At 43.7% G+C, this 27,261-nt stretch overlaps 1 protein-coding gene across 1 annotated transcript in view; it reads left to right on the forward strand.

The window, feature by feature from the left end:
- The window catches only part of LOC311232891 (uncharacterized protein), a 69,222-nt gene extending 42,192 nt beyond the window's left edge, over positions 1-27,030 (forward strand). Inside the window, exon 3 of the mRNA XM_084319725.1 lies at positions 23,431-27,030. Within this exon, the coding sequence (XP_084175851.1) occupies positions 23,431-25,010 (1,580 nt within the window). The 3' untranslated portion in view covers positions 25,011-27,030. The remainder of the gene's footprint in view (positions 1-23,430) is intronic.
- The last annotated feature ends 231 nt before the right edge of the window (positions 27,031-27,261 follow it).

Consider the following 27,261-nt stretch of genomic DNA (forward strand, 5'->3'; position numbering starts at 1 on the left):
TGGGGAATATTTCCACTCCCAAGCATCTGAAATGTTTTACCATCGGTATCTCTCCTGGGAGGGTTGTATCTTTTTTTGCAGGGGTGTTAAGTGGAAGGAAAGCCGACTTCGGCCAATTTATCTTAAATCCCGATAAATCACCAAAGTCCTCAATCAACTTGAGCAGATGAGGCAATGTGGTGTTGGGGTTTTGCATGAACAATATTACATCGTCCGCATATAAACACATTTTTTGTTGTGTGCCCTTGATTACGATTGGTTCTATGGATTGGGATTGTCTTATATATTGTGCTAAAGGCTCTAATGATAGATTGAACAGTCCGGGACTAAGAGGGCAACCCTGTCTGGCAGAGCTTGATACCGGAAAGATTTTGGAGATGATTGTGCCTGTTGTAATCATGGCCGATGGGTCTTTGTATAATACTTTAATCATATCTATGAATCCTTTTCCTAACCCCATCCTTTCTAGTACTGCCCATAGATACGACCATTCCAGCCTGTCAAAGGCTTTCATAGCATCCAGGGACAGCATCGCCTTAGGTATGGTGTCCTCCTTGTCGGCATCAAGTACGTGCAGTATTCGTCTTATGTTTTCAGTGATCAGGCGGCCTCCTATGAAGCCAGTTTGGTCCGGGTGAACTAAAGACGTCATATGCTTTTGTAATCTGATGGCTAATACCTTAGAGTACAGTTTGATATCGGTTCCGAGGAGGCTTAAAGGTCTATAACTACCGCACTCGTTGGGGTCTTTGTCTTTTTTAAGGAGGACTGTTATGAGTGCAATATTGTCATTCTTATGGAAGTTCCCCTCCTTGACTGAGTATAAGATCATATTTAGTAATAAGGGGCCAATTATGTCCCAACAAGAAAGGTACATTTCTGATGGGAAACCGTCTCTTCCAGGAGCCTTACCACTTTTCATTGCGGTTATGGCCTTCTTGAGTTCCTCTAGTGTGATCGGTGTTTCTAACTGTTTAGCGTCATCCTCTGAAAGTTTAGGGAGAATAATTTGATTAAGAAATGTGTCCATTTTGTTTTGATCGAAGGTCGTTTCTGATTTATATAAGTCGGAGTAGAATTCTTTGAATGTATCGTTTATTTTTACAGGATCTGTTACAAGTACTTGTTGTGCTCTAATGGTAGTTATATCTGCAAATTTTGCATTAATTCTTAATCGCATGGCTAATAGGTGGCTGGGTTTGGAACCATGGGAGTACTGCTGTTGTCTTGTGCTGCGTATTTGTATTTCCGATTGTTGTCTGTATATGGCATTGATCTCTATTTTTAGTACGTTAACTTGATTCTCTAGTCGAGTTGAGTTGTTGTATTTTAGAGAATTAAATAACGTTGAGTAAAGCGTTTCCAGCTCAGCCAGTTTTGTGCATTGATTCTTGCGCATTTTGGAGGAAAAGCTATCCGTGAAATCTTTGATCATTCCCTTTACCGACATCCATATTATTCTGGGGTCTTGCACCGAGTTTGCATTCTCCCGTTGGAATACTATAAGAGCTTCTTTGAGTTGTGTAATGAATTCCTTGTTATTAAGCAGCAACGAGTTAAATCGCCATCTTGGGGCTCGGGAGGATAGTATACCAAATGTACCTTTAAGGAGTAAATAACAGTGATCTGATAGTGCGTTGGGTATCATTTCCACTTCATAATTATCAAATAGTCTCTGTGATGCAAAGACATAATCTATTCTGGATAGTGTATTATGTCTCGCAGATCGACAAGAGTACTTTCGGGTCGTGGGATTAAGTAACCGCCATAAGTCATTTACACCTGTAATCTTCGACCAATCCTTTAATGCCTTCGATGAATTATTTTGTTCGCTGGAAAAGGCGAGGTAAGATTTGTCCATCCTTGGGTTCCAGGTGGCATTAAAATCTGCACCTATTATAAATGAGTAATCGGGAATGTCTAACATTGCATTGGTTAGTGTAGTGAAGAAATCTTCTTCGTACAAATTTGGGGCGTATACCGCTACCAACGCTATTTTCCTGTTCTTATGTTCAATCTTAGCTATAGTTATCCGACCTTCTACATCAGACCATACTCCCTTTAGTACAATATTCAACTTACGTTTAACGACTATGGCTACACCCCGAGTTCTCGTACCAATAGAAGAGTGACTAATATTATGGTATGTGTTGTCCGCTAATTTATCTATGTCTTTCTCTAGAATGTGCGTTTCGCTTAGCAGAGCAATGTCCACATGTTCTTTTTTCATCAGTGTGAGCACGCTTTTGCGTTTGAGTTGGTTATTTATTCCCCCGGTGTTCCATATCATTATATTCAAACTAGCCATAATCTATACATGTTGTATTGTAATTTTTGGTAATGCTTCTAGAGTGCGAGACAATAATAGATAGTCAAGTCAAGTCAAGTCAAGAGTTTTAATTGTCACGGCATACAGGTATACAATGAAATGCGGCTGGTCTTGCCCGCGACGATGTGCAATACAGTGGTACAACATATAATAGAGTCCAATAAAAATACAGTGGTACAACATATAATAGAATCCAATAAAAAACAACAGTGCAATAAACAGGTACATGGTGTGCCATCTCGGTATCTGTACATAGTATTTACAGAGCATATAGGACATGCTAGGTAGCTTTAGTAGTGCAATACACTGTTCCTGATGTTATACTAATTTAAGTGGCCTTTCCTCTGGCCATAAGTGCGTGTGTGTTAAAGTGGCTGCTAGTGTGTGAGCGTGCTCAGCGTGCGTGTCGTGTATGTGCTAGTGTGTGCTTGTGTGTGGATAGTTCAGTTTCTGTGTCTCTCAATGTTCATTGTTCAAGGCTCTGATGGCCTGGGGGAAGAAGCTTAGCCTAAGCCTCTCCGTCCTAGTAGCCGGTCAAGATGCTCTCTACAGCTCCTGAGTAGAAGGACTCGAGTATCTTCCCCGATACTCTGAACTTCCTTAACTGTCTCAGGTGGTAGAGGCGCTGCTTCGCTTTCTTTACTACTGTGTCTATGTGTGTTGACCATGTCAGATCCTCTGAGATGTGGACCCCCAGGTACTTGAAGCTGCTCACCCTGTCCACGGTAGCCCCGTTAATCATCAGTGGTGTGTGTGTCTCCTGCTGTCCTCTCCTATAATCCACGATCAGCTCCTTGGTTTTACCAATGTTCAGGAGCAGGCTGTTGTCCTGGCACCAACGTTCCAGTACCTCAACCTCCTCTCGGTAGGCCTTCTCGTCGTTGTCTGAGATCAGCCCCACCACCACTGTGTCGTCTGCGAACTTCACTATGGAGTTGGAGCTGAACTTGGCCACACAATCGTGTGTGTAGAGTGAGTACAGCAGGGGGCTTAGAACACAGCCCTGGGGGGACCCGATGCTCAGGGTGATGGTGTTGGAGGTCTGACCCCCCACCCTGACCGCCTGGGGTCTTTCACTCAGAAAGTCCAGTACCCAGGCGCTCAGGGCGGAGCTCAGACCTAGCTCGATCAGCTTGTCCACCAGTCTGGTGGGGACTATGGTGTTGAACGCTGAGCTGTAGTCAATGAACAACAGTCTCACATAGCCCCCCTTCTGACGGTCAAGGTGGGAGAGAGTGCTGTGCAGTACCTGGGAGACCGCGTCGTCAGTGGACCTGTTTGTCCTGTATGCAAATTGCATAGGGTCCATATCACTGGGGAGAGAGGCACAAATGTGGTCCTTGACCAGCCTCTCGAAACATTTCATGACCACAGAGGTGAGTGCCACCGGTCTGTAGTCATTTGGACATGTTGGGGAGGGTTTCTTCGGTACCGGGATGATGGTAGACATCTTGAAGCAGGCAGGGACTACTGACTCCGCCAGGGATTGATTAAATATGGCGGTGAACACCGGGGCAAGCTGGTTTGCACAGGACTTAAGTATGCGTCCTGTTATACCATCTGGGCCCGCAGCCTTCCTGGTGTTCACCTGCATAAATGCTCTTCTCACACTGTGTTCCGACAACGAGAGAGCGCCCCCGCCCCCCCGCGGTTGCCCCCCCCCCTCCACAACAGCCGGTGTGCCAGTGACGTCACTAGCCAGAGGGCTAGCGGCGACACTGTCTACACCGAACCCAGCGTAGAAGGAGTTGAGTTTGTCCGCGAGAGAGGCGTCGTCGCTCCCCATTGAGGGGGCGCTGACTTTGTAGTCAGTTATATACATCCCACTAGTGAGGTCCCGTTGAGAGCCGAGCTTAAAAACATACATATATACAAATAAAAATCCCCTACCCTTCCCTCCCACCGAGAGTCGTACAGGATTGTGTTCCATGAACACAACCTTTGCATATGACTCCCTCCCTTGCACCACCGGATATCCCAGAATGATCCAATTATCCTTAACATTCCTATGTATACCATAGGATCTAACACTCTAAATTCTACCATAAGTAGAATGTCGACTGTGGCTTGGCCACTTTCCCGTAAAATAAAAATTTAAATAAGATAAAAATAAAGACCAAAAATAAGCTTCAATTGTCATGCCCTAATCACTTACATTTTATATGAACTTGTGTAATTTATAGTAACCCATGAATAATATGGAGGTATTGAACTGAAGAGAGAGCCTCAATAAATCAGAGAAAACGGATGAAAAAAAACAAGTAAAAGGAAGAGAACATTAACTTAGATCTTAAAAGAGCATTGCTATGCTTAAACCTCTAAAGTATAAATTGGAGAAGTAGTGGAAATATTTCCAATTAATAAAAAACAGATTTTAAATACGTATATGCAGCATTTCCCCTGACCGGGGTGGGCGATGATACGTTGTGTAGAATGATCTTTCATTCTACATTTCATTCTAAAATTGTATTATTTTGATGCTATGTGAAATCTAAAAGGAAATCCTGTATGACTAAATTAATTGTTTTGTGCTTATCCGTCATAGCAGGATTTGGTGGGAGTGTAACTGACCGCCAAGGGTAAAGATGCCTATCATCTTTATTGTCAGTAAGCTTTGATTTGCGTTGGTAGATGATCAACTTCTCTGTATTGGCTCAGAATACTGAGCTCTCTATTTAAGAAAAGAATATTTCGGAGCCACTTGTGCATTTTCATTTCATGGTATTTCATTTTTTTGAACAAATGTTTTTTTATTTTCCCCTTTTTTAACATAAAACCAGACACACAATACATAAACAATGGAAATCCACAATAAATCACAGTACTATGATTGACACAATAATAACAATAATGACAGCCCAGTACTTAAATCAAAATAAATGTAGATTAAAAGATTTACCCATAATAAATGCAATACAATACCTATGCTCTTGCTCGCTCTTCCCCCCCCCCCCCCTCAGGACCCCCTCTTGGACAATCCATCCATTATTCCGTTTAACACCAGGAATTACAAATTCATATGCTAACCTTTATCCTCTCCACCACCTCTAACCAGATTGCTATGCTGGCTTCATTAACACCTAAAATTCTTGCGGTAGATATCTCTAGATAAATCACATCAAGATAGGTAAGAGCCCATACCTTCCGGCACATTTTATCCGGTTGAATCCAGCGTGATGCTATCAGCTTTTTAGCAGCCGTAAGACCGGACAAAATTAGGCTCTTTACCTGTATAGAGGCTGCTAACTGAGAAATATCATTCAACAGCAATACAGAAGGCAGTACAGGTATGGTCAGAAATAAAAGTTCTGATAATTGCGTGGTTACTTCTTCCCAGAATATCTTAACCGGAGAGCATTCCCAATACATATGCATAAATGTACCAATATCACCGTTTAAACATAAGGAGCATCGAGAGTCTTGTTTAAGCCCCATTAGGTACAAACGTCTACGAGTTAAGTAAGTCCTATGAATAAAATTAAGATTAATCTGTTGATGATCCGGGTTGCGTGATGAAAGCTGTAAGTTTGCCCAAACTTCATCCCAATCAAAATCTACTTCCAAGTTTGGTATATCCTTCCTCCAGACTAAGTCTAGAGGAAGGACCTCATATGAGGACGTAAGTAAGTGACGATAAAAATCAGAGACGAAGCCTCTCGATGTCTCCTTTCCATAAAATAATTTGTGATATCTGTGGTGCTCAAGTGGCACCTTTAATGGAACTCCATGAGCCCTTAAAGCTGCTCTTAATTAGGGCGGCTAGGTGGTGTAGTGGGCAAGGCACTCGCCACCAGTGTGGAGACGCTAGGATTCGCGTGTTCGAATCCAGCTCTCCACATTGTTTTCAGTTTAGCTGGTCGTCCGCAGTAATACACATTGGCCGTATTACGGGGAGGGAAAACTGAAGGGTGGGGATCGAACGTTGTGAACAAGCGACTCCTACAAGTCGGTTGGTGCGCCTGCGCAGTAGAATCAGGAAGTGTCGGGGGCAGCGTGAGCCTCCCACGCATTACTCCTCGACACTGAGAGATCGAGCTGCGCAGGTGAAAAGATGCGACTGCTGTTACCTCAAGTACCGGAGGGGACTTGTGCTATGTATGACTTAGTCCACATTGCAGCCGGCTTGTGGGAGGCAAGAAACAGCGTTCGTGACAGGGGAGGGTTGAATTGGATGATACGAAATTGGGATGGGAGAAAATATAGAAAAATGGGAGAAAAAGTGGATAAAAAAAAAAAAAAAAAGCTGCTCTTAATTGTAGATAGAAATAAAAAGTGGATTTGGTGAGGTTAAATTTGTTAGATATATTTTTAAAGCTGCAAAAACCCAATGTATGTATGCCCTTCTTCTCCCATTTGGTAAATCTGATAGGTTGTTGTGCAATAAGGAGTGAATTGTTATTAAATAGGGTGGAATGACTATGCCATTTATGTTGGTTAGTAAATTTTTTCTGTGTGTCACGCCATATCCGAATCACATGTGTAATAAGAGGGCCAAATTTCAAGTTGCATTGCTTAATTGATAAGTTGGTGTATACTATATCCTGCAGTCTATGTGGTGCCACTATGTTCTCCTCTAATGGTCTCCAGGATACAGATGCTTGAGAATCAAACCAGGTGATCAGTGGTCTTAAAGAGACCGCTTTAAAATAGTAGCTGAAGTCTGGGAATGCTAAACCCCCGTCTGCTTTATTTCTCTGTGCAGTGGATCTTTTTATTCGTGGAGGTTTATTGTTCCAAATAAATGTATATGCGCTGGATTGTAATTTTTGCCAGTAACCAACAGGGGGGGGGGGGGGGGGGGGTAACGGCAACATTGAACTGAAAAAGTTGATTCTAGGCAAAACATCCATCTTCACTATTGATGCTCGGGCCTGTACTGAGTTTTTTAGTTTTGACCACCTGCCGAAGTCGTTTGTGACCCTATCTAGGAATCCGGTATAATTATACTTCACCGTTTGGCAAATTGTGGGAAATATCTCAACTCCAAGACATCTAAAATGTTCTACCATTGGTATATTTACTGGGAGTGAGGTAGCCTTCGCAATCACATTAAGTGGAAGGAAGGCCGATTTTGGCCAGTTTCTTAAATCCCGATAGATTGCCAAAATCATCTATTGCCTTGAGAAGATGAGGTGAATTTCCCTGTTATAATCATGGCCGACGGATCTGTGTATAGTACTTTGATCATATTAATAAATCCATCTCCTAACCCCATCCTTCCAAGTACTGCCCATAAATAAGACCATTCCAACCTATCAAAGGCCTTCATCGCATCCAAGGATAATACAGCTACTGGAGGTACAACTTCTTTGCTGGCGTCTATCACATGCAGTAACCGTCTAATATTATCCGTGATCAGGCGGCCTCTTATGAAGCCTGTCTGATCAGGATGAACTAAAGATGTCATATGCTTTTGAAGTCTGATGGCTAGTACCTTAGCGTACAGCTTAATATCGGTTCCGAGGAGGCTTAAGGGTCTATAACTACCACAGTCTGTGGGGTCTTTGTCTTTTTTAAGAAGGACAGTTATAAGCGCCATATTAACGTCCCTGGAGAAGTTCCCCTCTTTGATTGAGTATAAAATCATGTCAAGTAATAGGGGTCCAATTACATCCCAACATGAGAGGTACAGTTCTGGTGGGATACCATCCCATCCAGGGGCCTTACCACTTTGCAATTCAGATATAGCCTCCCTAAGTTCCTCTAGTGTAATAGGTGCATCTAACTGTTTAGCGTCTTCCTCTGAAATTTTAGGTAGGTTAATTTGATCAAGAAATGAATCCAGTTTATTATAATAATAATAATAATAATGGATTGGATTTATATAGCGCTCTTCTCTGACTGACTGTTGCTCTGACTCAGAGCGCTTCACAGAGTCCATTATTCGTTCATACACAGTCATACCGGTGGTGGTAAGCTACAATTGCAGCCAGAGCTGCCCTGAGGCAGACTCACGGAAGCGTGGCGAATAATCAACGCCTACGGCCCCTCCGACCACCACCAACATTCATTCACATGCATACACATTCATACGAGGCAAGTAGGTTAAGTGTCTCGATTCGATTATGATCGAATACCACTTAGAGTAAAACGCACTAAACGTCTCGTTGATTTTCTTGGGGTCAGTAACAAGTCCCTGTTGGTCCTTAATAGCGGGTATATCAGCAAATTGTGCATTGTATCGTATCTTCATAGCTAGTAGGTGACTCGGTTTAGAGCCATGAAAGTAATAATGTTGTCTTGTACTGCGTATTTGAAATTCAGATTGTTGTCTTAAAATGGAGTTAATCTCTTTTTTTAACACTTTGATTTGAGACTCCAATTGACATGAGTAGTTGCGTTGTAAAGAGGAGAATAACGACGAGTGTAGCATTTCCAGTTCTACCAATTTGGATTGACGTTTCTTGCGAAGGTTGGAGGCAAAGACAGTAGTGTTTTCCTTAATAAAACCCTTTACCGATCTCCATAACATTCTGGGGTCTTGTACCGAACCCGCATTACTCTTTAGGAAATCATTTAGTTGAATGTTGAATTGTAAATTGAATTCAGTGTTTTTCAACAGTGTCGGGTTAAAACGCCATCTTGGTTTACACACCTACCTACTAACTGACATAACAGAGATACATAATACAGACAATTTTATTCCTAAGTTATAATTTTAATTAGAGATATGATTTGAGCAGTTCCTCTTTCAGTGATTTTTTAAAGGTTTTAAAGGTATTAGTAATTTTTAGATTTTCATCAAGCTTGTTCCAGATCTGTGGACCCCTGCATGCTATGCTTAGGCTAGCACAATTTAGCCTTCTCCTCTTGCCAGATATAAGATGCTTGTTTCTTGTGTTGTGGATGTGCAGTGGTTGGCAGACTGGGACAAGCTCAGACAGTCTGTGATTCATGTTGTTGACAACTTGATACATAATTGATGCGTTTTGATGAATGTTAAATTCAGCGAGCCTCAGGAGACCAAATCGATGGAAAAGAGGCTTTGAGGGCGCTCTATACCCGGACCATGACAGCACTTGTAGTACCCTCTTTTGTAGGCTTTCTAGTTTTTTGAGATGGCTGGGGTATGTGTTGCACCATATGACGTTACAGTAATTAATGAGAGGTTCAAACAGGGTTTTGTATAAAGTGAGAAGGGCAGGCAAGGGAAAAAAATTACGTATTTTGCAGAATAAGCCAACATATTTGGACAGTTTTGTTTGTAGGTATTTTATGTGGCATTTGAAGTTGAGTGACTCATCGATGATGACCCCCAGGAATTTTGTGGACGCCACTCTTGACAGCTCCTTTCCATTTATTTTTATGCACATGTGATGTGTGTGCATCCGATTTGAGTGGAAGATAATGAAATTTGTTTTGCTGAGATTTAGTGATAACTTGTTGCATTTGAACCAGGTGTCCACTTTTTGTAGTTCTGTATTGAGTAGATCTTGTAGCTCGAGTGGATTTTTATGTGACAGAAACAAATTAGTGTCATCAGCAAATATAACTTTGTGCAGAAGTACAGATGAGTTGACAAAGTCATTTATATAGAGAATAAATAGTAAAGGCCCTAGAATTGACCCCTGGGGGACCCCATATTTGATGTCCATTTTTATTGATTTGTGATTTTTTTATATCGACGTACTGTTGCCTACCATGTAAATAGCTACTGAACCAGTTGAGAGCCAGACCCCTTATGCCATAGTGGTGTAGTTTCCCAAGTAGAATGGTGAAGTCAATGGTGTCTCCTGCCTACGTGCAAGTCACACGGGTGGCGGGTTTGGTCAACGGCATGAAGGAGGGCGTGCCACGGCTTGATAGGCCGATGGCGGCGCTCCTTTGTCCGGAGGTGGTGTGGGAGCCGTTAGGGAAGCCGGTTCCCCAAGGGAAATCGGCGAGGCGGTTGGCATATTGGAGCGACCAGTCATTTATCACCGGAACACAATCTCTAGCTGCCGCGTCTAACATCGCGCAGCTGGCGAGATTCATGTCCGGGATATTGACGGGCGGCACGGAGCTGACTGATTTACAGCATGATCAGCTCGCCCAGTCGGCAGGAGCCATCCTGCATCTGACTCAGCCGCAGGCTATAGCCGTTGGGAAAGTGCGCGCCCTGGCCACTCTGATCCAGCGCCACCTTTGGCTGGAGCAGGCGCGTGTGCCGGAGAAGAAGAGGACTCCACTTCTGACGGCACCCCTCTCCGATGCTGGACTATTCGGGACGGCACTGCAGCTGATGACCTCAACCTGCAGGGAGATGCAGGAGGAACGCTCCGTGCTCCAGCCTCATTTCCCCCCGCCCGATGTTGCCGGTGGAGTCAGATGGCCGCCGCATCGTCGAGGTTCCTCCGCCGTGGCCGCCGCTGCCACCACCGCCACTGCTGGACCTTCAGCGAAGAAGGCCAGGAGGAGAGAGGGTGCCTCTGCCACTGCAGCCGGCCCATCTACGCCCGGAGGTGACGGTAGGGATCGTCGAGACCAGCCGCCGATCGTTTACCGTCCCTCCGGGGCTCCACGGGGTGGAAGCCCTGAGCGGCTCGTGGCAGGCGTCGCTAAGACCCAGTGACTTTTTCCCTCTGTGGTCCCCCCCTGTTTCCCTTCCCGGCCCCGCTATGATTTTGTTCGAAAATAAAGAGTCCCCTCTAAAGGGGGACTGTATTTTTTGTTAACAAACTGTGTGTTTATTCACCAAACATATGATGGGGTTGCAACGTGTGAATCTTTCGCTAGTATGGGTTGATAGGAGGGCTAGATGTTACATTCATGTTAGAGCTTAAGCAAGGCCTGCAGCCTACACTGGGTTGAAAAAGGTTTTTTTCTGCCTCGACCTGAATCTCCACATAAAGGTAGAGGTTAGTTGTGTGATCTGTTGCTTACACAGTGATATTGAGCTGCAACACTATTGTGTTGGGTTTGCAGTAATGCTCGTATGAAAACGTACCGCGGCTCAGCCGCTCTCTCTCTCTATCAATGTTTTTCTGTGTTACAACATGGATGCGGGTGTAGGATTCACACACACACACAACTTGGTCTTGCTATAAACCCTGTTCACAGATGTGTCTGTGGTTAGCGTGCATTGTATTAGCTTGCGCTATTCATTGGCATTGCTACTAAAGGTATCATATGGCTATTGTTGTTGTTGTATGCAAGGGTTGGGCTTGTGAGGGGGTGCCGGATAAACCTCTCCTTCCCTCTTCTGATTGGTCAGGGGGTTTATTGGCCTCTCTTTTTCGTTCAGTCAGGGCCAAGCTGTTAGGCGGCTTGGCAGGGAGGGGGGGGGAAGGGTTTCCCAGACTCTGCACCCATCACAGGCGTTTGAGTCTTGGGTTTCCCCCCGTCATAGCACACGTCACTAGGCACGTTGCTATTGGACGATGACTTCCGTGAGTTTAGACCCGTATGTAGGGTCTGTTGTTGTCAAGTGTCGGGGTAGAGCGTAGGAACTTAATGTTCTACTACGCTCAATATACACGTAACTTGAGTCGGTTGGTCACATGACTCAATGTTACCGTGGCTTTTCAATCTATGGCTCACGTGGGAAGTCTCTCTGAGGAGTTCCGTCTCTCCTCTGTGGTAGGGATGACGGGATATAAAAATGTAAACAATTTTTACCCTCGGCTGCGTCAAGTGGGATTCATGTCAGTCGGTGTTTCTTCTTTTTTTAATAAAAAAGTGTGGAGAAAGTGAAGCACGACAACCTTCTTGTCGTTCTCCCAGGCGCCTTGAAGGATCAATGTGGGGTCTGTTAGACTGTCCATTGATATGTTTTGGGTCCCGACGCATACATAGTGCTGGCTCGGGGTGTTTCTATTCAGAATCATGCGGGTGGCTAGTACGCCTTGGTTACTTGTTATTAAAACAGCGTTTTTATAAAGCAACTGGGATGGGGGATTTTTTCCTCTTCCGAGAGCCTGTTACTGGGTCTCGACGGATTCTCGTTCATATCTGGGGGATGTTAATGGAATAGATCGGAACATAGGTAGAGGGGTCTCACGCCCTTGGGGTGAGCCACCGAGCGCGGTGTAAACAGGACCGTCTGGGTGGCGCACTCTTTTCATGTTTTAGATCAACACGCATATCTGCCCCTTCTCCTGGAGTAGGCATGTCGGCGTGGTTAGGGCACGGGACTGGTTCTGGTCACGCTGGTCCAGGTCAGTTAACCCGTTGTCTGCCGGGGATGCAGATCTGCTGTTCTGGTACCCTGAGGGACTTGGGCTTTTTTTCAGGGGGAAGAATGCCGGGTCGGCCCAGGTGTCACAGGGTTAGGCGTTATGGAGACTGTTGTGTATTGACATTCTAAGTTTGCCCCTTATTAGATACCGTCACGTCCCCTGCTAATAAGTACGGCTGTCATTGTAATCACCTGTGTTGAGTTTTCCACTAAAGAGCTGTCAACTGGAATTTACCCTTGTCTCGTGTCTCCTCATTATTATATGTTATACTAAATAACCAGATGAGTATACAACAAAACTGGCGACGAGGATAATACGGATCTCACGTTGTGTTTGTTATTGTCGGCAATAGTCCGCATCTGACGTGTTTGTTTGTTTTCGCGAGTGTGCAGCGCGACGTCGGGGCTGCGGTAACTTGGCAACGGTGCATACTGCTGTGTTGACACTGTTGCGGGCGGAGTAAAGAGACACAAAAAAAGGTGAAATCTCCGCGATGGGAAGGAGACTGAGTAAATGAGGAGGGGCGGATGGTGCCAGGTCCAAAGACAGTAACTCAAACGAAACAAGGAAAGGACTAATTGCAAGAAGATGGCTGCACTGTTTGGACATATTGGACCATTCGAAGAAACAGAACAATGGAGTTCTTACACCGAGAGGTTTGAGTATTTTGCACTTGCTAATAAGATTGAAGAGGATATCATAGTACCTACATTCTTAAGTGTTATGGGAGCAAAAACATATAACCTACTGCGCAGTCTGGTGCAACCGGAGAAGCCAGGGGACAAGTCCTATAAAGACATAGTGGGAATATTAAAAGATCACTACTCTCCTAAGCCACTGGTCATTGCAGAGCGTTTCAGGTTCCATAAAAGGAACCAAGAAGAGGGTGAATCTGTTTCACAGTTTGTAGCTGTACTTAAACGCCTGTCTGAATATTGTGAATTTGGTATTTCACTCAATGACACCATACGTGACAGACTGGTGTGTGGTCTACGCAGTGAGTCTATTCAGAAACGACTACCGAGTGAAGCTAACCTGAGACTGGAAAAGGCCATAGAGATAAGTACGTCAAATGGCTGCCCGAGAAGCACAGCAGCTAAGTCTATCAGCCCAAGTGCACAAGTTGTCTTTTGAGGACAAGAAGACAACAGCTGGCAAGCCATGCTACCGCTGTGGGAGAATGGGGCATCAGAGTGTTGGTGTAAAGACGTAGACTGCAGAAACTGCGGTATAAAAGGCCATATCGAACGTGCTTGTGGTAATAGAAAGACCCAGACATACAAACAGCACACTGAGATGAAGAAAGGTGGTTTCTACAGAAACAAGAAGAAACGTGTGAATAAGATGGAGCACGAACAGGACGAGCAGAGTGACTGTGAGTCTGATGATGATGATGATACTGTACATGTGTTATCTGTGCTGGACATTGATGATGGATACTGGGTCACACCACTGTTGGACAATAAAGCAGTGCGGATGCAAGTGGACACCGGCACACGTGTGTCCATGGTATCAGAGGCTGTTTTCAGAGAGAAGCTGCAGCACCTGACTCTTCGAGTGAGCAAATTGAAGTTAAGGACCTACACTGGAGAGGCTGTTCCAGTGTTAGGAGTTGTGAATGTAACAGTGGAACACAACAAGCGGAAGAAGACTCTTCCACTGTACTTCATTCGTGGAAACCGTCAAGCTCTGCTAGGACGGCGATGGCTTGAGAAACTCAGACTGAACTGGCAAGAAGTGTTCATGGTTAAGGATGGAGACACAGGCCCCCTACAGGAGATTTTGAAGAAGCACTCCAACGTTTTTGGTCGAGACCTTGGTAGCATGAAGGACATTACTGTTGAGCTGACAGTCAAACCAGGAAGCACACCGAGGTGTTTAAAGGCTAGACCTGTTCCGTATGCCATCAAACCCAGGGTAGATGCAGAACTAGACAGATTGGTGGAGAGTGGGGTGTTGGCGCCAGTGAGCACCAGTGAATGGGCCACGCCGATTGTTCCAGTCATGAAGAAGGATGGGGGTCTAAGACTCTGTGGTGATTTTAAAGTCACTGTGAACCCTGTCTTGATTGCAGAACAGTATCCATTACCCCTCATTGATGAACTCTTTTCAGGTTTAGCTGGGGGACAGAAGTTTAGTAAAATAGACTTGTGTCAGGCATATCTCCAGATGCATGTAGATCCAGAGTCACAGGAACTGTTGACCATAGTGACACACAAGGGGCTATTCAGGCACCAGAGGCTTCCTTTTGGGATTACTTCTGCTCCGGCACTTTTCCAAAGAGCAATGGACCAGATCCTAAGTGGGCTACGAGGGGTCCAGTGTTACCTGGATGACCTGCTTATCACAGGACCGGATGAGCAGTCGCACTTAAGGAACCTGGGGGCCACACTACAAAGACTGGAGGAATATGGTCTTAGAGTCCGGGAAGACAAATGCGAGTTTTTCCAACCTTCTGTCGAGTACCTGGGGCACGTGATTGACAGCACTGGACTCCACAAAGCTCCGTCAAAGGTGAAGGCTATTGTGGAGGCTCCATCTCCGACGAATGTGAGTCAGTTGAGATCATTCCTTGGCCTGCTGACATACTATGCAAAGTTTGTGCCTGACCTTGCCAATAGGCTGAAACCGCTCCATGAGCTGCTACACAAAACCCAAACATGGAATTGGACAGACAAGTGTGAGGCAGCTTTCAAAGGAGCAAAGACAGCCCTCTCTCAGTCTGAAGCCCTCACCCACTTTGACCCCGCCTTGTCACTTCAGCTGGCCTGTGACGCCTCACCTTATGGTGTGGGTGCAGTAGTATCACACATCATGCCATCAGGGGAAGAGAGACCTATCGCCTTTGCATCACGGATGCTGAGCAAAGCGGAAGGCAATTATGCGCAGATTGAGCGTGAAGCACTGTCTATAGTGTTTGGAATAAAGAAATGTCATCAATATCTCTACGGCAGGAAATTCACGCTACTGACAGACCATCGACCTCTCACCTCTATCTTCGGTCCTCATACAGGCATTCCATCGCTTGCGGCCAGTCGTATGCAGCGATGGGCTTTGTTGCTGTCTGCCCACCGGTATGACATTAGGTATAGGAAGTCGGATCAGCACGGGAATGCTGACGGGCTCTCGAGGCTCCCGTTGCCTGTCACACATAATCGACACCACAAGCGGAGATCTTCTACTTCAAGGAAGTGACCGCTGCTCCAGTGACCTCAACTCATGTGAAGAAACACACACACACGGACCCGGTCATGTCTGAGGTTATGGACATCGTCACTCGTGGAAGGGGAGGGGAGATGACACCAAGCTTGAAGCCTTACATGGTGAGACGAAACGAGTTGTCGGTCCAGTCTGGATGCCTATCGTGTCATTATTCCCCCACCACTGAGAGGGAAAGTGCTTGACGAGCTCCACTATGGACACTGTGGGGTCGTGCGTATGAAGGAAATTGCACGCAGCTATTTCTGGTGGCCAGGCCTGGATGCAGCTATAGAGGAGAAAGCAAAGTCATGTTCTGCCTGCCAGAGAGTGAGAAACCTCCCACAGCTGGCTCCATTACATCCGTGGGACTGGCCTGAAGAACCATGGCAAAGAGTCCACATAGACTTTGCTGGACCATTGGAGAACCACATGTTCTTAATTGCAGTCGACGCTCATAGCAAATGGCCTGAGGTTGTCGTCATGACGGGCACCTCCTCTATGAGGACCATCGAAGAGCTAAGGTCTATCTTCAGCCACTTTGGTCTACCACAACAGCTGGTTAGTGATAACGGCCCACAACTAGTGTCTGAAGAGTTCAAGACATTCATGGAGGAGAATGGTATTCAGCACATCAAGTCTGCACCCTATCACCCTGCTACCAATGGGCTCGCTGAAAGGTTTGTACAGACCATGAAGCAAGCTCTCAAGTCCTCTCAAGGTACACAGTCCATCAACAGGCGCCTCAGTGCTTTCCTGCTGTCATACCGAAACACACCTCATGCTACGACAAAGGTCTCGCCTGCCTCGGCTATGCTCAAGAGACAACTCCGCACTCGACTTGACCTCCTGAGACCCCAAAAGACGAGGGAGATGGTGCATATGCAACAGAGAGCTCAAGTGGAGAGGCGAGCGAAAGCAACGTTTCGGAGCTTCACAGCTGGAGACCGGGTTCTCGCCCGGAACTATACCAAAGGGGTCAAATGGATGCCTGCAACAGTTCTTGCAAAAACAGGTCCTGTGTCATATACAGGTACCCTTTGTTGGGTACATGTTGTACCTGGCACTATTGTAAGGGGCTGGTTCTCCTTCTTTTGCTCCTCTCTCATGCATGGCGAAGAGGGGGCTGTTGGGGTGGTCTTCGGGACCTCCTCTGGTAACCCTGTGTGCTTCCCGAGCCGCCGGGCCCGGTCCGAAGTAATGTTTAGTTGAAACCGTAGGCCTGGGATAACCCTTTTTTGGAAACTAAAATACTTGTGCTGCGGTATAGCTGGTGTATACCCGCAGGTGTGTTTTGGAGTTTTTCTTGAGGGGTTATAGGAACATCCACCATCTGTGTACCGAGAGGGTGGTTGATTCCCTGGTGTGTTGGAGCAGAGTCAACTCCCGGGTTACCCGGTTGAGTGTGCCCCTGCACGTTCATGACGTCTGCCAATCGTGTCAGCCTTCTCTGCCTCGACCCCTCTGGGTGGGTTTCTTTTGATGGAGGCTTTTGTCATGGTGCTCAACAACGCCAGCATACGCCCCTTCCGCCGGGGGGGCTGTTTTCAGTTGACCCCTTTTGGCGCCTGTCTCGTCCGCAGTGCTCCAGGCTCAGGTCTACAGCCTGCTGCCTGGTATCCCCGGTGCGCTGCCTGCTTCCGTTGGTTAACCTTTTTTGAGTGCTTTACGGCCATGCTGACTGCCTGTTTTGCAGGGTCAGTGTGCCAGGCGGTCTACTATTGGGGGGTAAGGGCCCGCTCTTGGAGGGGCTCTATCCGAATACGCTGGCGATGTGGGGGGCGGTGTCACTAAGTGACCGCCTGGTGGGGTCTTGATGCCTGGCGTCATTGACCTCTCCGCGCCCCCTTTTTCCAGGGGATCCAGTTCCTTCAGTGGGTCTGGGTCTTCCTTCGCACTCCGCTGCTACGGCCTTGCCACAGGGTTGAGTTTGCTCTTGACCCCGTGATTCTGGGGGCAGTAACGAGGGTTGTTCCTTCCGTTCGTTCCCTGGTGGCATGCGGGTTGTGCGTGTGCGTAGTCGTGGGGTCAAGCCACGGTCTGCTCACCCTGTGCGTTGAGATGCTTGTGTTCCTCTTTGCACGGTCGGATCCGTCTCCCTCCCGTCCTCCAATAGGGAGGGTATCCTCCATTAGGGAGGGTCAGGGGGCTCGGTCCTCCCCGGTCTGATGGTTGTGGGGGGCCTCAGCGGGGTACATTTGTCGAGCTTTGGCTCCCGCTCAGCTCCTCTTGTGCAGAATGATGCTGAGCGGCAGCCATAATGAAATAGAACGTAAGGTTATGTATATAACCAAGTTCTATGAATTATGGTGACGCTCAGCATCAGGACGCCGCTGCGGCCCTTGATCTCGCCTTGTGGTGAAAGTTTGGGAAGGAGGCGAGTAGGTGACCACACACCTGCTTATGAAGGTAAGCGGATAGGGGTGTGGCCAGACGAATGTTGGGATGTAAAGGTACATTGTGGAATTTTTTATTCAGTGCGCGTGCACGACGTAAAGTGCGTGCAGAATGATGCTGAGCGTCACCATAATTCATAGAACTTGGCTATATACATAACCTTACGGTAATCGATGTTGAATGGGCCATAGTAATGTCAATTTAGCAATTCTATTTAAAAAGTTATAGCCCTGCAAAGAAGGTGAACATCTCCATAGACTTACAGTACTGGCAGAGAATGGTATAAGATGATCAAAGTGGTGGCAGGGAATGGGTTAATGACTAAGGAAAATGTTGGGTCCTGAGGCTAGACCAGTTGAGAACCACTGGGCTAGAGGATGAACAAAAATATTGTGAAAACATAAATCAATTCAAATCTAGACTAGAAAAATCTATTTTCGATAGGTACAGAAGGGAAGAAGAGCTTTAGTTGCATATTAACTAGGGATGTTCGATATTATCGGCCGACCGATATTATCGGCCGATATCGGCAGTAAAATGTGATATCGGAAAATATCGGTATTGGTTTAAAAACAAAAAAAACAATAACAATATTTGTTATATATATATCCAGTGAAATTATTAGTTACCTCAAATTATTCCGTTTTTTGGACGGGGAAACCCTGCATATATCGGTATCGGTTGATATCGGTATCGGAAATTAAGAGTTGGACAATATCGGAATATCGGTATCGGTAAAAAAGCCAATATCGAGCATCCCTTCTTTGGGTGCCGTTAACATAGAACTATGTTTCTGTCGCCCGACGGTTGAGAGCCGGAAACGTAGATCTACGTTTTTCTCATGGTATTTCTTTTATTCGCTATTGCCATCATAATTCAGCGGGGCACCTTGTGCATGCTGTACTGAATGTGTTTGAGCTGGCAGACGGTCTTATACCGCCCTTTAATGCCTTCGGCCGCTATTGCACTCCATTAGAAACGCTGTAGTTTCTTTTCTCTAACGAGCTGTGGCGTGGGGGCGGGTCCTAAACACTCCGGCAAAACACACGCTTGTAGGGATGGCTTGGACAACTGACCCCGCCCGCCCGTTCATGTGCAATGCCCAATAACGCCGGAGACAGGATCGCTGTGGATAACTGGAATGGCGATCAGATAATTGGATTCTTTTTTTTGCATTACATCAGAGACCGGTAAGGACTCTATATATCCAATCTTGCGTTGATCTGATATTTCTTTCTCCCGCGATTGAAGCTATCTGTGTGTGCTGTGTGTGGCTGTTTACCGTTGGGTGCAGGAGGGGGGGGGGGGGGAGCGCCGCGCTCCAGGGCCCATTTCATGTATGCACGAGGAGACATAATAATGATAATCTAGCGTTGATTTCAGGAAGATTCGATAATCAGGCGAAAAATGACAACGTGATAAGTGGATTCCACGAAAAAACAATTTTCGCGTCTTTTTCCTGGAATTACTCAGAAGCACCCAAACTATATTCATAGTCAAAACGGTATAAAACGGAAATGTACGGATGAAAAAATTATCTGTTTTTTGCACGTTGACTGGAAGCAACTCACTGACAATCTACACTACAGTGTTATTAGACCCATAGCGATAATATAAAATATAGGTTTAGCTCTACAAACAAGGTGAGCGTTTACATGGGGTTAATGGGCGGCAAGGCCAGATGTACTTCCCGGAAGGGGCGTGGCACTCAATGTGTTAATAAAAAAAATAAACGTATGATACGTATGAAAAATACATACTTTATATCATATTACATTATATAATCATATTATAATTAATTTGTATATTATATTGAACTATATTTGCAGTATATACTATTATATTATGGTACTATATTATATTGTATATATCATGTACTATATATCTCATATCACATTATATATGTATATACTATTATGTACTATATACTATTATATATGCTATTATATACTGCAGGTATAGTATACTGTAATGTGTACTGTAATGTGTACTATATGTGTGTACTGTAATGTGTACTATATATATGTACTATGTATGTATGTATGTATGTATGTAAAAAAAAAAAAAAGACAAAAACGAAACGTAAGTCTTCAGGGGTAGGGCCCGACAAGCCTAGTGCTTCTCCCTAGCCCTTTTTGGACAATGCTGCAATAGCAGCTGGTAAAACTTTGGCAATTTATGGAATGACCGTTGTTATGTGTCCAAAGCCCGAAATAAAAAATAACTGAACTGAACTGATTGAAAACTTTATTATCGGATTGCAGAATGGGTACAATACAGTACAGCTCAATACAACAACTGCTTGTGTTAGTATGGACGACCGACCAAGCCGGAGGTACTGCTGATTCGATCCCAGTGTCTCTGCGGTGGTAGGCAGGCGCTTAGTCCGCTGCACTACCCAGCTTCAACTCTTTCAGAATAAGTAGATAAAAACAAGCCCAAAGAGTATCTAATTGATACAAATGAATAGATACTTATGAGGATATCTGTACTGTACGCGCTTAGGTATCATGTAATATATAAATACATCGTTCCCAAAGTTTTCAGGTCGCGACCCCACGAAATAACGTGTCAGAGAGCCGCGACCCCAACTATTATAGGAGGTGGTTGAAACATGCAAAAGTTCACACGCACACATATGCATTGGAGGCTTTTAACACGCACAATAACTACACAAAATAACACAATAATCAAACAACCATAAAATGAATACATATAGCGCGTTTCATTTAGAAGGCTAATGTTCAACTCATTGGGCATATGCTTGAAGCACAACAAGTCCAGTCTGGGTTTAATTTTGGTGACAGTGACTCGGAGATCATCCTCCACATTCATTCGGACGTAATCTGTACTTATTTTTTACATAAGTCAGTGCAGATAATGTTTTTTCGAATAGGTAGGTAGATCCAAATGGCAGATAGTTGTGCGTATTCCCCTCAATTGATATCCAGTCGGCATCGGAGGTGGGCAGCGAGCTATTTTACATTTCAAAAGCATTTCTTTTACCAGTTTAATGTATTTTAATTGTTTTTAATTATAGGCCTATTTCACACATTCTATGAAATCAATACATTCTGGAAATCATCTCACGAAAACATTATTCAGAATGGTATAATGGGATCAAAGAGCACATACGGGAGGCTTAAATTCGAAACTGGCCCCTGTAAATGTCCAAACACCCCCTCCCACCCACCCACCCCCTCCCAATGTACAGTTTCCTCCCCCTCATATGTATATATTTTCTGTTAGGATCTCTGTTTAACAGTACTGTATATTTGCATATCTTGTATGTCACAAATGTAACAGTACTGTATGTCATGATATATATCTGTATGTTGTGTATGTCATAAATGTCATTATGAATTGAAAATGGGGGACCCTGATGTAAACAAGACGAAAGTCTTTCTCTGGGTCTGCATCCCCTTAACAATTGTGTGTATTGAGCCGTACTGTATTGTACCCCATTCTGCAATCTGTTAATAAAGTTTTCAATCAATCAATCTCTGAGGAAGGGAGCTGCCATTTTGTTCCGAGGGAGTGGCCAGCTTATATCCAGCTAACTCAACTAAACCTGCTCTGGAGGTTTTCTATCTGTTGCCATAGTGATTTAGACAAGCCTGCTTCGTGGAACCGAAAAGCTTGACTTATGTCAAGTTATCCTGAAGATTATCCGGCTAACTCAGTTAGCCACGTACGGGGAACAGGGCCCAGATCGCTCACATTGAACAACAATAAACATTTAGGTAGTCAAACTCAATATGAATAAGAATATCTTAAATATACTAAACTATCCAGCCAAAAATATACAGAAATATACAGTAAATGTACAGTAATAAGTGTGAAAATGTAAAGTGAAAAGTGTCCAGGAGAATGAATCATCATCATGGCACTCGCCATACCTTGGCTTCTAGCCAAATTTGACATTTGAAATCAATCTGAAATACCTTTTGTCATTTGTGACTAAATCATCTCATTTGCGTGTCATTTGTGAAGCGTGCTGATGTTTTGGTCCGCATGTTGCATCATATCCCTGTCTAAGTGCTTTTGGGATATCCAAAAATATGGGTGATTTTGCGCAAGCTCCCACGCACACGCCCGTATTCCGATCAGCACAATAATATTCACGGGGTAGGTCTCCTCGTTGGAGACAAGTTCCCAATGCATTGTCTCGTGGGATAATGCCCCCTCTGCAGCGATATTAATTGAGGGGTGGATTTGTGGCGATGGAGAAATTAAAAATGTAATGGGAAATAAACTAAATTAAATATAGCACAATAGAATATAGTACAATCATAAGTAAAAATGTGTATTGGAATAGGACATGATCCAATTACGAAAAGAAAACCTGGAAATTATCTTGCGACCCCTCTAGAAAAACTAAGCACAAAAACATTATTCAGAATGGTATAATGGGATCTCCGAGGGAGTGGCAAGCTTATCCAGCTAACTTAAGTAATCCTGCCCCGGAGCAGGTTCAAATTTATGGATCTGTTGCTATAATGATTTAGCCAAACTTTCTTCGTGGAACCGAAAAGCCTGACTTATGTCAAGTTATCCTGAAAATTATCCGGCTAACTTAGTTAGCCACGTACGAGGAACAGGACCCAGAAAAATACTTTAGGCTTGTTTACATAAGGGTCCTCCATTTTCATACAAATATACAGTACTACTACTATGTAAGAGAGAGAGAGAACATCATACAAATTGAAAACAATTATATATACCGGTGTATTAAAAAAAAGAAATAAAAAATGAAACTGCCAGGGCACAAATAACAAAATATCGGTGTTGGCCGATTGTGTTATTTGAACAATCTGTATCTGTATCGGTCGAGAATTTTCATATTGGTGCATCCCTAGGCTTAAGAGGTTAACATGTTGAGCCCTAGCCATATTAAAAGACAAAGCCTTTCGTTTGTATTTAGTTTAAACTCAGGATTATTAAACAGTTGTCCTGAATTATGTGGTTATTTTGTACACAAATGTTTCATCCATTTTACAGAAAACATACATTGTGATATATATCGTTACAGAGATATGAAATGTCCCATAGCGTGATATAAGGTTTGATGCATAAGGTGACACTTAAATCTGTCATAACTAAAGGCGCTTTAGTCCTGGACCATAGCCATGATGTAACCACTCCTGCTCCAGAAACTGTTGACCAACTGGTGCTTGAAACAAAGTGGTTTGAGTCTAGAACTGTAGACGACTCTGGACTACACTGTGTTCTTAAACTATAAAACCCAGCTACATACCATTATAAACCTTTTAGATGGAAATTAAGCTGAATAAAATCACCAAATCTCTCCTTCCTCTGACACTCTTCTCCATCACTATCTCCATCCAGATAGCTGTCCTATCAGGCCTGGGAAGAAACCAAGAGGCTTGGATGGAAGAAAAGGTCTCTGCTGTGACCAGTGTGGAAAAAGCTTCAGTTCAAAGATGAATCTCAATAAACACCAGCGCATTCACACAGGAAAGAAACTCTATTCATGTGACCAGTGTAGGAAGAGCTTTAGACAACTGAGGGATCTGCAAATACACCAGAGAATTCACACAGGAGAGAAGCCCTACTGCTGTGACCAGTGTAAGAAGAGCTTTAGTCAACAGAGTAGTCTGCAAAGACACCAGATAATTCACACAGGAGAGAAGCCCTACTGCTGTGACCAGTGTGGGACAAGCTTTAGTCGACAGAGTAATCTGCAATCACACCAGAGAATTCACACAGGAGAGAAGCCCTATTGCTGTGACCAGTGTGAGAAGAGCTTTAGTCGACAGAGTAGTCTGCAATCACACCAGAGAATTCACACAGGAGAGAAGCCCTACTGCTGTGACCAGTGTGGGACAAGCTTTAGTCAACAGAGAAATCTGCAATCACACCAGAGAATTCACACAGGAGAGAAGCCCTACTTCTGTCACCAGTGTGAGAAGAGCTTTAGTCGACTGTCTTATCTGAAAAGACACCAGACAATTCACACAGGAGAGAAGCTTTACTTCTGTGACCAGTGTGAGAAGAGCTTTAGTCGACTGTCTCATCTGAAAACACACAAGAGAATTCACACAGGAGAGAAGCCCTACTGCTGTGACCAGTGTGAGAAGAGCTTTAGTCAACTGTTTAGTCTGAAAACACACCAGAGAATTCACACAGGAGAGAAGCCCTACCCCTGTCACCAGTGTGAGAAGAGCTTTAGTCAACTGTCTAATCTGAAAACACACCAGAGAATTCACACAGGAGAGAAGCCCTACTTCTGTCACCAGTGTGAGAAGAGCTTTAGTCGACTGTCTAATCTGAAAACACACCAGATAATACACACAGGAGAGAAGCCCTACTGCTGTGACCAGTGTGGAAAGAGCTTTAGTCATTTGACTAGTCTTACATCACACCAGAGAATTCACACAGGAGAGAAGCCCTACTGCTGTGACCAGTGTGGGAAGAGCTTTAGACATTCAACTAGTCTTACATTACACCAGAGAATTCACACAGGAGAGAAGCCCTACTGCTGTGACCAGTGTGAGAAGAGATTTAGTTATTTGCCTAGTCTTAAATTACACCAGAGAATTCACAAAGGAGAGAAGCCCTACTTCTGTGACCAGTGTGGGAAGAGCTTTAGTCATTTGACTAATCTTAAATTACACCAGAGAATTCACACAGGAGAGAAGCCCTACTTCTGTCACCAGTGTGAGAAGAGCTTTAGATATTTGACTAGTCTGAAATTACACCAGAGAATTCACACCGGAGAGAAGCCCTACTTCTGTGACCAGTGTGGGAAGAGCTTTAGATATTTGACTAGTCTTACATTTCACCAGAGAATTCACACCGGAGAGAAGCCCTACTTCTGTGACCAGTGTGGGAAGAGCTTTAGATGTTTGACTAGTCTGAAAACACACCAGAGAATTCACACAGGAGAGAAGCCCTTACTGCGGTGACAAGTGTGGGAAGAGCTTTAGTCATTTGACTATCTTAAATCACACCAGATAATTCACACTGTGGTTTGTGTGGTAAGAGATTCACAACATTAGCATGTTTGAGTAAATATGAGACAATTCACTTGGGAGAGAAGATTCAGGGAAATGTCAAACCTGTCAATTCTTAGAGGAGAGAAAATCTACTGCTGTGACAAGTGTTAGAAAAGTTAGTCATAATGATGTAATTCACACAGGAGAGAAACTATACCACTGTGGGGAAAACTTCACATGAAAAATAGGTACCATTTTAACTAATGTAGCAGGAATTTAAAACCATCCAAACTGATAATACACAACACACGGAAGAAGGTCTACTATTGTGACCAGTGTGGAAAACGCTTCAGTACGTCATTACAGCTATCAGTCTATCAACAATCATAACAATAATAGTGGTAGTAATATTTGGCCATTCTTTTTAAATGAAAAACGACTACTACCAAGAGCTTTTGACCTGCACAGAAGCCGCTATAAGAGAGAAGCAGTACTAGCATAGACACGGTTTTCATTGACAACAACAGTTGTGTTTCTGTCGCTCTGAGGAGTGAGACAGACGGTGTGGATGTTCCTGGGACAATATGTCATGGTATAAGAGTGAATACACATTGTTCTAGTATTTTAAATACTGGGATCATAGGAACCTTCTGACCTCAATGGGGTGACTAGCCAAAAGCCAAGATGGTTAAGAAACACACTTTGTACACCCTGGAGGGGAAAACATGCTTCTGGTATGGATTTTTATACTTTAACGTGGCCACTAGTGATTTTATTTTATCTAATGACTATCTAATCAAAATGCCTAGTAATACACAAGAAGTGTTTATTTTAGAGTAATGTTCCATGTATTGTCTTCATTGGTATTCTATTAAAAGAATGGATGTTCCTCTATATGAATTTATCATCTTTAATGGTTTTTCTACCATCTAACTGCTTGTGGGTTTATGGGAATTGCAGAGCAACCTGTTGCGAAAGTAACTAACTATTTTGTCATTGTGTGTATATTGACAGAGTAATGGCTGTACTATTGATAAAACTATCAAAACGTTATAGGATTGGAATCAATTCACTTTAAATCAATAAAAAATCTAAACAAATTGTTGTTTACTTTATGATAGAACATCCATTGACATGTACTTGTCATTAGGTTGGATAGTAAAACCTTTTCATGACAGAACTTGTACAATATTTTAAATAAAACCTACATCTTGAATAAAACACATTGACCATGACAGAAAGTGTATAAAGGTGCTGAGTAGAGGCAAGAGACCCAGATGGGCCTATACGGGGCCTCAACTCATTAAATCATTGGATAAAAAAAAAAGTAAAGTGAAATAAGTTCATAAAACAATTTTCATAATATTAAGATAAAAATAACAATAATGATCAAAGTAATAATAATAACAAAAACAACAACATTAATAATTTGTCTAAACAAATTAACATGAAACTGTAAAACAAAGTGACATTAATGGTTTTATGAGATTGAAGCTATTCATTTAACAATGTATATTTAAGCTTGGATTTGAGTGATGAAATAGATGAGCACATTTTTATTATGAATTATGATTAGAATGTATATGCTAATATGGATGAATTGTAAGCGTCAAGATAAGTGGGAAGGTGTGAATTGATCTCTTAGGAGTAACTAACTCAGAAGTATGAAAATGAAATATTACATTTTAACCTACTTTGTATGAAAGGCTTCATCTAAGTGGAACAATGATAATTCTTAGAAAATCTTCTGTTGCCGCGTAACATGGAACTGTTCAAATGTACAAGCACACCCTTCCCATTAAGTCTAGTTTTTTTTCTTCTTGAAAAGCGCATGTGAACGCATTTTCTTACAACATTTTATGTTCTGGCAACATTTTGGCAAAATATGCCTCGTTTTATAAATGTGTATACAGAAACAATTCTGTTGCTTTTGTTGATGATATTCATACATTTAATTGATAACAGTGCTGTAATTTCATTTTCTAATAAATATGCATGATCAAGTTCAACAACGTGTGCTTTTATTTTCATATTCCACGTTGAAATTACGCGATACAATATGTGTGTGGTCGCCAAAAACATTCCTAAATAAAATGGGGTTGTGGTATAAAAAAGTTTGAGAACCCCTGGATTACATGCATTCCTAGGTGAGAGGGGGATCTCTAACTTGTGATTGGTGGAGACAGGCCTCTATTGGCTCCCACCAACTTTCCCTTTGTCC

Source organism: Notolepis coatsorum (genome assembly GCF_963971535.1).
Source record: "Notolepis coatsorum genome assembly, chromosome: 8".
NCBI classification, from domain to species: Eukaryota; Metazoa; Chordata; class Actinopteri; order Aulopiformes; family Paralepididae; genus Notolepis; species Notolepis coatsorum.